Source organism: Nyctereutes procyonoides, unplaced genomic scaffold (genome assembly GCF_905146905.1).
Source record: "Nyctereutes procyonoides isolate TBG_1078 unplaced genomic scaffold, NYPRO_anot_genome, whole genome shotgun sequence".
NCBI lineage: Eukaryota > Metazoa > Chordata > Mammalia > Carnivora > Canidae > Nyctereutes > Nyctereutes procyonoides.
Genome location: NW_026575120.1, coordinates 17,518,780 through 17,531,067, shown reverse-complemented (window position 1 = coordinate 17,531,067; position 12,288 = coordinate 17,518,780). Strand labels below are relative to the sequence as shown.

Genomic DNA, 12,288 nt, shown 5'->3' with positions numbered 1-12,288 from the left:
AGCCTTGATCTCTCTCCTCTGCGCTGTGTCTGGGCAGAAAAGTGGAAGATGGTGGGCTGTTTTCCCCGGGCTCAAGATTTTGGGAGGTCTCTTGTTTGAGGCGTGCTTAGTGCTGGGATGAGCATTGTGGGGATGGACCACCGGGAAGGGTAAGGCCAGGCCCTTGCCTTCAGCGTGTTTCTGCTCCAGCTGGGGAGACAGTGCAGGTGTGAGCCCTGAGAGAGAGGCCAGTCAGGGTTCACGCGCACAGACACCAGCCCAAGCTCTTTGTAGCTCTTTGAAACATCACTGCGATCTAACGAGGTACATCCTATTATTGCCCTCATTTTACGGCAGCAGAAACTGAGTCACAGGGAGTGTAAGTAACATGACCAGGGAAACTGGCAGAGACAGAGTATGAACTCAGGCAACCTAGCTGGCTTCAGGGTTCCTGCTCTTACCCACCGCGCTCTACGATGGCTCTGAATAAAAGGGAGTAGAGGGAGTGGGAGCTTCCCCGAGCCGCAAGGAGAGAAATGACAAGCAGCCAGAGTTATCAGGGAGGCTTCCTGGAGGAGAGGTCTTGAGGTGGTGAGCAGAGCTTCAGCAGAGACTAGACGGCCTCTGTGAGGGGAGGGCCATGAACAAGGCGGGCAGCTGGTGGGCACTGTGGGTTGGGAAGGCTTGGAGGAGACCAGCTTGGCCGACAGAGAAGCCCAGGCAGTGCTGGAAGAGTCCTGCCCTCCAGGGTGATGGCTCTTCGCGCCACAGCAGCAGAAGGCCTGATGTTTCATTTTGTGGCAGCCTCTGGCAAGGAACCTAGCACGACCCTCCCATCCCTGGAGACCCACTCAGAGATGAGTTCACCTCGACCCCTCCAGCCCCCTCTCTGTCATCCTTACGGCGAGGACAGCTCCCTGTCTGGGGACAGCTCTGCGGCAGAATACATCTCTGCCTTTCTGGGTCACTTCCTACCCCACCCAGGAGACTGTCGGCTCCTCTTTATTTAAATGTGCTCCCTTTGCCCATCCATCCCAAAGTCCTGCAGACAGAATCCCAGAGTGGCTGGTCTCAGAAACATGATGGAGTTCTCACCCCAGGGTGGAGGAGGAGGCACCATCAGGTGGCAGGCGTGGTGTCCCCCTGTGAACCCCAGGCTACAGAATGTGGACTCTTCACTCTGCAGGCAAAGCTCATGTTCTCCAGCCTGATATACATGATATCCTGGGGAGAATGCACTTGTTTTTTTCAGAGATCTCTTTAAAAAAAAAAAAAATGCCACAGCAGAGGCTGTCCATCCACGGGGGATGGGGAGAGGAGCCAAAGGCAGTTGACAGTAAGACTTGTAGACCAGAGCCAAGGAGGGCCATGAGCTCCTGAGGCTGCCTGTGATCATGTCTCCTCCATCTCCGGGTCCCCAAGGCTGGCACTTACAGACATCAGTGTATGTTGGCCGAACTGAAAAAGTGGAGGGCACCACTACCTTCTTTAGCACAAGCCCTGGGTTCGAGGATCTACTCATGGGGATCTCTCCCCAGGTGACTGCAGGCATGGGAGGGTTTTCTGGGGAGCTCGTCCACCTGGTAGGGGACCAGTGCAGGGTTGGGCCACCCCCCACCCCCAAGAGGCAGCCTCTGGGCTGGGGAGTGGGAGGAGAATGGCTAGAAGTTCAGGAAGGTCAGGGGCTCTAAGCTCAACGCCTTTCGCCTCGTTGCCTTGCTTGGGGAAGCTGCTTTTCCTGAATCAGACCCTGCCTGAGCGGCCAGCACAAAACTCAGCCTTTGGGTTTTAGGCTGCGAGCCACACCTTCTGATTCTAAGTAATTCCTTGTCTTTGTGCCCCTCAGGATCACACCTCGACACCCAAACCCTGAACTCCACACACTCTGCCATGCACACCGGAGGAGAGCTGGAGCGGAGGGCTGCGGAAGTGGCACACCTGTCCTCTAGGCCAATGGCATGATCTCTGTAAGGGACTTCCTGTAGTCTCCTATTCGCATGAACGACTGACTGTAGACGCATGACCTACATACAGTCCTCAATCCTGCCTCTAGCGACGATGGATCTCTGTTGGGAATCAGGACAAACGCCTCAAGAAGGGGGGTGGGGAGAGAGAGAGGGATAGAAAACAAGCGCAAGAGAGTGCGTGAACGCAAAAGTCAACAAGGGCTCTTTTGTGCTTGGGGAATGATCTATTTTTAAAAATCATTTTAATTTTGACTTGTTACAGGGTACTGTTTTTTTCAACTTCATCTGTAGGAAATCCATGTGGGCTTCCTGGAGAGAAAAAAAAAAAAAAAGAAAACTAGGCACAAAATCAGTTTGGCACCTTAGTCCTATGTCCTCATCTGCCAGCCTTCCAGGCAGCAGACACACACTTCCATTCCATTTGTGACCTCCCTGCCCACTCCCCAGGGGGCTGCTCCTCCCAGAACTGTCTACATGACATTCAGGACACACGCACAGGCACACATACACACAAGCACCTCTCCCCTCTCCTCAGTGTACACACAGATTTTACTGTGACATCCCAAGCTGTATAGAATCTCCTGTGGATAAACTGGAATTTTTTTATGTTGTCTCTCTCTCTCTCTCTCTCTCTCTCTGCCAGTTTCAGTATTAATCATCTTCCAATGGAAAATCATTACCTTTAGAGTGCATTCGGGGTTCCTTGTGTTAGGGACATAAGAATCTGAGGCGAGGACCCCCCCCCAGGCTCAGCTGTAGGGCTCAGAGGGCGCCAGTGCCCCATCTGAAGGGGTATTCTGGCTCAGCTGGGGGGGCCGGGTGGCTGTCCCAGGATTGCACCAGCATGTTCAATAGACAAGAGGTTTCCTATATCTTCAAGCACTTATATCATAGTCTGTGTTCAAAGTGTAAACTGTACAGTAATCAGCCTTGTGTATATGAAAAACAATAAATACTATGCAAACCAATAGAAACACTTTAGCAGTATGTACAAAGCACTAACAGCTCAGCTCCTGAGGACTTCTCCGGGCTGCGGGAGAAGGAGCTACAGCCTGCCTTTCAGTGAAAGAGGAAGGAAGGGAGTAGGGCTAGTGAATGTACCTGCCGGTTCTTAGAAGTCAGGCCCCCCAGGTCTCCCAGAGCCGACTCGGTGCTCTAAGTCCAGGCAGCGCACAGGCTGGGGGCCGAGGCTGCGCAGCCTCAGTGTCCCGCTCTGACCAAGCCCCCGCCCCCGCCCCCGCCGCAGCCCGAAGAGGGGGCGACCCCGGCCCGGGAGAGGACGGAGCGGCCGGGCGAGGGGGGAGCCCCGCTGGGCCAGGCCCCCGGAGCAGGACGGAGACAGACGGCTGGCTGTTCCTCGCCTCGGTGCCACCAGGGAAGAGCCTTAACGTCCCACCGGAGCCTCCGGCGAGAGGCCCGAATCAGCACAATGCGCCGCGCCCGGCCCGGCCGCCCGGGGGCGCCCTCCAGGGCCAGGAGGGACCTGGCCGGCTCTTCTCGCTCCCGCTCCCGCTCCCGCTCCCGCTCCCGCTCCCGGGGGCCGTGTGCGGACGTCCGCCCCCCGTCCCGCTCCTCGGGCTGTCCGCACACACGTCGATCCTTCCAGTAGCACAGACGCCCCCTCCCCGCAGCCCCGCGGCCCTGGTGCCCGTCACCAGCGCACAGGTCGGCGGCGGAGGCCTCGGGACCCCGCGCCGGGGCTGCGCGCTGAGTCCGGCACGAGCGGCCCGCGGAGGGGGCCCCGAGCTGCGCCCCCCGCCCCCCCCCCAAGGCTCGGCCGGGGACGGGGACGGGGACGGGGACGGGGGAGGGGAGCGCGGCGGCCGCCCCGCGCCCCGCACGGCCCCGCTTGGCTCGCTCCGCTGCGCCTGGCATGGCTGCTTGGCCCTCCGGCCCCAGGCCCCCGGCGGCTTGGCTGCGCGCTCCGCTGCTAGTAGGAGCTCTTAGGGGAGGACTTTGGGGTCTCCACACGATGCCTAGAGAATGCTGCAGTCTGCACCTTAGATGCTTTTTAGAAGTTTTGGAATAACCTTGATTTTTTTAATTGTTATGGAAATGACTCTTTTCTTGACTCTCTCCCAAATGCTCTGTTATGGGGAGAGAACCCCCCACCCCTGCCCACTGCCCCACTCTGATGTATAGACCATTCTCCCTACACCAGCTGAACAAATGTCAAAATTAATAAAGAAATTGACTCATGGCAGGGGACTCCATCTCTCCTTCCTGGCTGGGCCTGGGGGCATCTGAGGGGCTGGGGCAGGAGTGAAGCGGCGCTGGGCCCTGATGGAGTCCGGGCGTGAGATCGGTCAGGTGCCTACTTCCAGGAAACCTACACAGCCCCTTATCCTCCCACCAAATCCCACCAAACCCCTGGAGTGGATAGAACAGATTTGTCTCCGAAGGGTTACCATGAGATGGGGGCAGGTCCATGGTGGGGGGAGGGGGACACTGCACACACTGGGGGGCGGGGGGCATGTGCATGGTTGAACCCACAGTACACGCTAAGGGAGATGGCCCAGTGCCCCCCTATGAAGGTATCTGGCCCCTGCACCCAATGCCATTCAAAGTTCGAGAACTTTTGAGAAAATTGCCCTGTTCCTCACTAGTTCTGAACACTTCATGAGGCTGGTCACCAAGCTGGCCACAGTTTTCCCATCTGTCAGATGGGGGAATGGATTAAACAACTGCTAAAGTCTCTATAGTTTGTCATCCTGGGATTCCCAAACATGAACGCCTTTGTCAAGCCTGACATTTATTAGAATCACAATATTTGCTGCAGCTTTCTTCCTCATAAGTTCCCATCAGGGGTGACAAAGTCAAGTCGCAGGGGCTGAAGAGCACTGCCAGCCCTCAAACAGTCTGTAGCTTCTCCCTCAATATCAGAAAAGACCCCCAAGACAAGGCACCAGTCCAGGCAGTGCAGCCGTCTCACCCAGAGAGGTTTGAAAAACAGTTTCAGGATCACAGTCGCCTGGGTGGGCTCAGGCAGCAACAACATGAGAATCGGAATTAAGTGTCCCAAATGGTTGTGATGGGCAGCCTGGGAGCACAGCCAACTCCGGTAAAGTCCTTTTTTTTCTTGTTTCTAGCCTAAATTCCTAGGGAAATAATCTCCACAGCCTGTGTGAGGTCTTTCTCGTATTAAGCTGCACACCTCAGAGAACATGGCTGGGAGCAGCCAGTTCCACAAGGAACAGGTAACAGCAGCGTGGGGAGAGGTGGGCTCTGGGTGAGAGGGGAGCTCTCCTCGGGTCCTGGGTCCAGACTTGCAGCTGGAAGCCCTGGAGAAGGCCAGCGAAGAGCACCTCTTTCCTCCACCTGCCAAAGTGGGAGCACGGAGTGTTGAGAGAGCCAAGGAACCCACAGCCTGATCAGGAAAGGCTTCAGAACTGCCCAGCAGAGGGGGACAGAAGTCTCTCTGCCTGACAGTCACTATTTTCCTGTCATTTTACATGTTCAGTGGCATGCTGCTTTCCACTTTAAAAACAAAAAGAAAAACAACAATAACTGCAAGAAGAGATGCCACCCCATATGGAAATAACCGGGTATTCACCGTGGTTTCTCTTTGTAAAATGGAAGACAGCCCCCAGTAGAGCCTTGTAGGTTATAAAAATTAATTAGAAAAAAAAGGCATATGGGTGCTCTGCAACTCAGTTTAGTCCCATCCATCAAATAATAACTGAGCACCAACCAAGTGCCTGCCAGGAGGACCCATCACTGAATCAACAGCCATCTCAGCCATCAGAGCTTTCCAACCCAGGTGCCAAGCCAGACAGAACATGGCAATGACTCCAGCAGAGGCACAGACGACTCCTCGGAGGAGGAAGATGGGAGAACGGAGGGAATCAGGAAAGGCTCCTCCAAGGCAGAGGGGGGAAGGGCACACGCCCAGCACGTGCAGAGCTGCTCCAATCCCACCTCCTGCCCCGGTCAGCCGGGCAGGCTCCCACTCCCAGGCTCTGAGGCCGCTCATGAGAGGCACATCCCCACCCCCCAGTACCCCAGCCAAAGCCCAGCCTCCCCACTTACCCATCCCAGCTTGGAGGAAGGAGGAGCTGCACCCACACTCAGATTCCACACTCTGGCTTGGACATCTGCTCAGAAGGAGGCCTGGGCACCCCAGGACAGCGACCCCTGAGCCTGGCCTCCTCACCCTCAGGGAGCAGGTGCAGGCACTGTAATTTCTAGCTGCCTCGGGAGCTTCTGGGGGCCCCAGGTACCCTCCTCTTCGTAGATGCTGGACTTGGGAACCAGGAGAGGTAGACCCTCTGAGAACGAACAGCTTCCAGAGCTCATTCTCTGTTCTCTCTCTCTCTCTCTCTCTCTCTCTCTCTCTCTCTCTCTCTCACACTCACACTCACACACACACACACACACACACACCCTGGCTGATTTTACAGTCAATCTTTCAAAGTGCAATTTGTCTTGGAAAAGCCAATGTGAGGCCTGCGTGGGTTTCGACCAATGGCGCCGCGCCTCTCGCAGCTCAGCCAGTCTCGGGTCTGTATTCTAATGGGCCATATCTTTATCAGGGAAATGTTGCTTCTCCGAACTTAAAACTTCTCATGAAGGGTCCCCAGATCCAGAGGCAGAGGAAGGGTCTGAGCTGAGGCGCGGGGAGCTGCCTTTCTCCGGGCTGGACCGGGAGAGAGCCAAGGGGCGCCGGGGAGGCCGCGCACCGGCCCCAGGAGCACCTGACTTCTGAGCCGCTGACGTAGGCGCTGGGCCCCTGGCCAGGGCTCGGGCCGCCCGGGACCCTCCGGACCTGCCATGGGCTCCTGGGTCAGAGCTCGGGGTCTCCGGCTGTAGGGGCCTGGATTCGGGCTTCTCACCTTGCCTCGCCCCGACCCGAGGATCATGGAGTCCAACCTGCAGGGGACGTTCCTGCTGAACAACACGCCGCTGGCTCAGTTCTCGGAGGTGAAGGCCCCCGTGTGCCAGTACTCCGTGCAGAACTCCTTCTACAAGCTCAGCCCCCCGGGGCTCGGCCCCCAGCTGGCCGCCGGGACCCCCCACGGGATCACGGACATCCTGAGCAGGCCCGCGGCCACCCCGAACAGCAGCCTCCTCTCCAGCTACCCCCACGTGGCGGGCTTTGGCGGACTGGGCTCCCAGGGCGTCTACTACGGACCCCAGGTGGGGAACTTCCCCAAGGCCGCCAGCGAGTACCCACCCCGGACCCGGAACTGCTGGGCGGACTCGGGCCAGGACTGGCGAGCCGGGCGGCAGTGCAGCCACAGTGAGTACGGCCGGGGCGGGGGGGGGGGGGGGGGGGGGGGGGCGGCTGGCGCCCCGCCATCAGGGCAGGTTGGGAGGGGCGCTCACACGGTGGGCCGTACGGCCTCCACCTGTCCTCAGCCCCGTGGCTCAGGGGGCACAGGTGTGAGTCCTCCCGTCCCCGTCCCCGGCAACCCCCCAGCTCTGCTTGGATGGGCGTCTCGGCCCCTCGCCCCCTCCCTTACCAGATGCTGCCTCAGCTGCCCTCCTAGAAAGCCCGGGGGGCTCCAGGTCTGGAGAAGACCACGTGGCACACCCAGAAGCCCGTGGCAGGTCCAGAGGGTCCCAGGTGGCCCGTGAGCTCACCTTCCTCCCCAAACTCAGAGCCCATGTCACTTCTTCATCCAGAGCAGGCAAACGCTGTCCCCGGTGAGAGGTTGCCAGAGCACCCCTTCCCGGATAGCCCCCCTCCCGGGCCCCAACACGACACCATTCAGGGACTCCATCTGGATCCTGCCTGTGATCCGGGGGGTGGTTTCCCCTGCCCTCCTCAGGGCTTATGTCAACAGTAGTGGCGACAACTGCTCAGCCTCTAGGAGCAGCAGCCAAGTCAAGTCAGACTTGGCCCAGTAGTAGTGGGGGGTGTCTCCCCACCCTACCATGCCCAACCCTGTTTTTGGAGAACTGGTACGGGGTCCCATGAGCCAGTCAGGGCCCGGAGGTGGTGGCAAGACCTCCACTGGCAGGTGAGGCTCACCCAGGAGGCAGGGAGGTAACAGTGGCTGCAGGAGCCATCCTTGTGCCACGGAGGCCCAGCCGGGACCTGGCAGGGGTGGAGGTGGAAGGAACCTGCACCTCTCTGCCATAGGGGCTTGGGGCCCACCAAGGAAACCCCAAACACATCGGCCCCTCCATCTGCTACACTGTCCCATAGCACACCCCTCACTCTACCCAAAACATGGCAAGTTCCATGCAGGCGAAGACCTCATCTCTTGGAACTGGTTTGGGGGGTGCTCTAGAGGCCTCGGTCTCTGGAACATCCATTGTCCCCTCCCCACCCCGCACTCTCTCCGCTACTCTTCAATCCCAAGTGCATAGCCACACACAGGAAAATACCTCAGTTGGTAGCTGAATCAACACACAGGGAGAGAGGACTGCAGAGGATAGTCTCTTGGGAAGTCTCTTCCCCTTCTAGTACCTCAGTTTCCTTACCTCTAACATGTGGAGATGGGACATGAGCTATGGGGCCACCCTGACCAAGGCCCGACAGGTGGGCCTTCTGCCTCCCCGAGCCCTGCGGCCCTCCAGCCCGAGCAGCTGCCCCAGTGGTGCAGGAGCAGGGCCTGGACCTCTGCGTGCAGACTCTCCAGGGGCCTGAGGCCACAGGACTTCTAGGCCTGGTGACAAGGGCAAGCAGTAACTTGAGGCTGAAAGCTCTGGTTTTCTCAGAAACCTGGAAAGTGAGATCCCAAGAACAAGGAATTAGGCAGAGGAGGAATCCCCAGACCCCCTGAGGCCTTGGCTATTGGTGGAAGGTGCGTGGTGTGTGCCTTGGTGAGAAAACCAAGAAGATCCAGAAAAAAGTCCTGTTGCCCCTGGAGGGAAGGCAGCAGAACTGAGTAGTGAACATGACGCAGAGAAGAAGGAGACCAGGGCAGGTTGTAAGCTCCCTCTGCCCCTAAGGAGCTCTCACCTGAGGCAGGTGCCCTCTCGGGGTCCCTGACTGTCTGGACAGGGCAGAGGTCACAGTCACTATTGCCTCTTGATTAGCGGTGTCACGATGCCCTCACAACTCAGTGGCTTCTCCAGAGGAGGGAGCTCGCCCAGTGGGAGAGGCAGGACAGGGCTGGCACCCCCACTCATCCTGCTAACCACACACCTTCTTCCTCTCACCAGCCCCGGATCCCCTGAGCGACAGCATCCACAAGAAAAAGCACACCCGGCCCACCTTCACGGGACACCAGATCTTTGCCCTGGAGAAGACCTTTGAGCAGACCAAGTACTTGGCCGGCCCTGAGAGGGCACGGCTGGCCTACTCGCTGGGGATGACGGAGTCGCAGGTCAAGGTGAGTCTGTGTGGGAGAAGGGCTCTGCCTTCGCGGGCGCGGCCTGCCAGGACGGGATACCGCTGCGCAGGAGAAAAGCACTTTGCTCTCCCAGCAACTCCGGCTCTCGGCCGAGGCCGTCCTGCTGTCTGGGCGCTGCCTGCCCAGCGAGCCCTGGAGAGGGCGATAATCACCATAACCAGATGTCAATACTCTATTTGGAGAGCGATGAGTGTAGGAGTTCATTAAGCCTCACGGCAACCTGGAGGTGGGGATTCTTACCCACTTTACGTCCGAAGAAACCATCTCAGCTGAGCCTGTGGCTCAAGGTTGCCTGGCTGTTACCAGGCGCAGAGCTGGGACTCAATTCCAGAACTGCGGGGCACCAGTCTAATGCTTTCCCCTCCTCTGCACAGTGATGGCCAGAAATATCAAGAGCTCATGGCAGCCTCTGGCCAGTCTCTGGGCTGGCTCAGAACCACCAGCCTTATAGGATTGTTGCATCAGCTGGCAGGAGAAGCCTGCCTTGGTTTGCCAATAAGGCGAAGAAAACCCCTCCTTCCAGGTCCACCCAAATGAAGCCCGGGTGGGAAACTGGGGCAGGGAGCCTCCAAGCCGGAGGCAAGGGTCATGCTCACATCACTGGCCACCGAGCCTGAAATCAGTAAATGGGCTTCTGCCTCCAGGCTCCCAGAGAGAGCCGTGACGCTAGAGCTCTCCCAAGAGTCTTTGCCCAGGACGGGGGGGCCAAAAAGAAAGCTTTGAGGTGTTGAGGCAAGCCGGGAGCTGCCCAGCTCTGTGACACTACGATGGGCTTAAAAGCATAAGAGGGAAGGACAGGGGCTGTCACCTACGTCCACAGCCTCCCGGCCTGCTGACTCCAAGAGCCCTCTTTCCGACCTTTCAGTTTCTTTAGGCACTTGTCTGCCTTCTTCAGCTCTGCTAAGCAATGAAAATGTTACTTTTATAATTAGGAAGAAATGATTCACGAAGTTCAGTGAAGGCCTATGATGCACCTGCTGAACGCCCTCACCTGCGCATTCCAGCGTCTCCGTCCAAGTGCCCAGGTGGCAAAGGAGAAGACCCATCGCAGGGAGGAGGGCTCAGCAGAAGGGCTGCTGCACTTACACGCATTTGTTTCTATTTTACCCCAAACGGTGTGACTATTACCAGCTGGTCTTACTGAGCTATTTGTTATACTATGACAATCAGGACCCCGGGTCCCTGCCGCCGAGTGGGGTCACCCTCCTGGGGGCTGGTCCCCGTGCGTGCTGTGCGTGCACGACCCTCAGCCCCCCCCCCCCCCCCGCCCCAGGTGTGGTTCCAGAACCGAAGGACCAAGTGGCGCAAGAAGAGCGCCCTGGAGCCGTCGTCCTCCACGCCTCGGGCGGCGGGCGGCGGCGGCGGGGAGCGCGCGGCCTCGGAGACAGAGGACGACGAGTACAACAAGCCGCTCGACCCCGACTCGGACGACGAGAAGATCCGCCTGCTGCTCCGCAAGCACCGCGCCGCCTTCTCGGTGCTCAGCCTGGGCGCGCACAGCGTCTGACGCCCCCGCCCCGTCCCGGACCCCGCGGCGCCCCTGCTCAGCCCCGCCCCGCCCCGCCCCGCCCCGCCAGGGGGGCCGCGGCGCCCGGGGGGAGGGGGGCAGAAGGAGGGAGGGGGGAGGAGAGGGCGGAGGGCGGAGGGCAGGGGGCGGCGGCGGCGGTGGGGGGGTCCGTGCGCCCCCGGACCCGGCACCCGGGGGCCGTCCTGCACCCCTGGGGCCCAGGCCTGCCCTGCCCGCTCCACAAACTCACCAGGGCACAGGTAGATGAAAACGACCGGGCTCTGCGGCCAGGAACGTGGCTGTGGGCTCGTGGACTTGCCACTGTGATCTAGCTGGGGGCGGGGGGGGGGCATCCCCAGGAGACAGCTGGCGGGAGCAGAGGTCTGCTGCCTTCTGCTGTGGGAGCTGGGAGGCCAGGGTGCTGTTGGCTGACTGCAGAAGAAAAGATGACAAGTCCGGGTGCCACCCTCCGACCTTGGCACGGGAACGGTACCACTGGAGACCCCCAACTGGAGGAAGTGCACCTCAGATAGGGCGAGTGGGTCCCAGTGAAGGAGAAACACTCCTGACACCCCAATCAAGGATCACGTCCCTGGAGGGACACCTCCTCCTGGCCTCCTTCCTCCGACCTCCTCTGGGATTCCCCCAGAATAGGAAAAGACAAGACACCCCTTCCCTCTGCTGGGAAGGAAGGAGGTTGGAGGCAGAGGCAGAAAAAAACATGAGAGATTCCGAGGAGCTGATGCTGCACCCCAGAGCCTCTCACCTGGGCTTCCCTCTGTGCTGATACAAGGACCAGATCACCTGGGGACAGGGGAGATTGGCAGGGCTGGAAGTGGCCTAGAACCCCTGCTTCCCCAGCTGGGGTGCCCACGCAGGAAGGGAGAGGCCCCTGCAGGGACCGGAGGCACCAAGGGCCTGCATGGATCCCCTGGCACTTCCTTAGACTGCCCTGCAGCCTGCTGCTGGAGGTGGTGTAGTGCAGGGCAGTAGCCCGGTGGCATTCTTCAGCCCAGGTGATTCCCAGGTTGGGCAGGTGGGTGGGGCTCGGGAGGTGGGTGGGGGCTGGCCAGAGGAATGCAACCCAAGGGGACAGAGCATTTGCCCATCTTTACTGGCTTTTAAAATATAAAGAATAAAAATAAAAGTCCCAGAAACATCCCCATGGCTCATGTGCTTCTGTGAAACTGGCTGTGGAATCCCAGCCAAGCCTCTGTGGGGGGCATTCCCAAGGACAGGCCTCTTCTCCCAGGGTGGGGGATCTGTGCTCTGGGGGTCTGGAAACTTTGCATAGCACTGGTCAATTTGGAATTTCACTGGTCAATGCCAGGCACTGTCATAGGTGCTAAGAAACTGAAGACTTTAATGGGGCTCCTGACCTTCAGGAATTCACAGCCTCATGGGGGGAATGGTCCATTTGGGGAACTAGGTACTGTAAAGAAAAGATTGAAGGGGTGGAGAGAATAGAAGCACTGACATTAACTGCACACCCGCCCTACTAAATTCTCCCATGTGGAAGGCCTGGATGACC

The 12,288-nt window shown here is 58.9% G+C and overlaps 2 protein-coding genes across 7 annotated transcripts in view; both read left to right on the top strand.

Moving 5' to 3' along the window:
• Window positions 1–2,920, top strand: part of ANK1 (ankyrin 1) — a 213,279-nt gene extending 210,359 nt beyond the window's left edge. For all 6 annotated transcript variants that reach the window (XM_055334923.1, XM_055334921.1, XM_055334922.1 and 3 more), the window contains one exon: window positions 1,826–2,920. In XM_055334923.1, coding sequence (XP_055190898.1) covers window positions 1,826–1,852 — 27 coding nt within the window. In that variant the 3' untranslated portion in view covers window positions 1,853–2,920. The remainder of the gene's footprint in view (window positions 1–1,825) is intronic.
• A 3,883-nt stretch (window positions 2,921–6,803) lies between these two features.
• NKX6-3 (NK6 homeobox 3) lies at window positions 6,804–10,757 on the top strand. Its single transcript, XM_055334597.1, has 3 exons — window positions 6,804–7,185; window positions 9,060–9,229; window positions 10,524–10,757. The coding sequence occupies exons 1-3, from the start codon at window positions 6,804–6,806 to the stop codon at window positions 10,755–10,757; spliced, it is 786 nt and encodes a 261-aa protein (XP_055190572.1).
• Window positions 10,758–12,288: the final 1,531 nt, after the last annotated feature.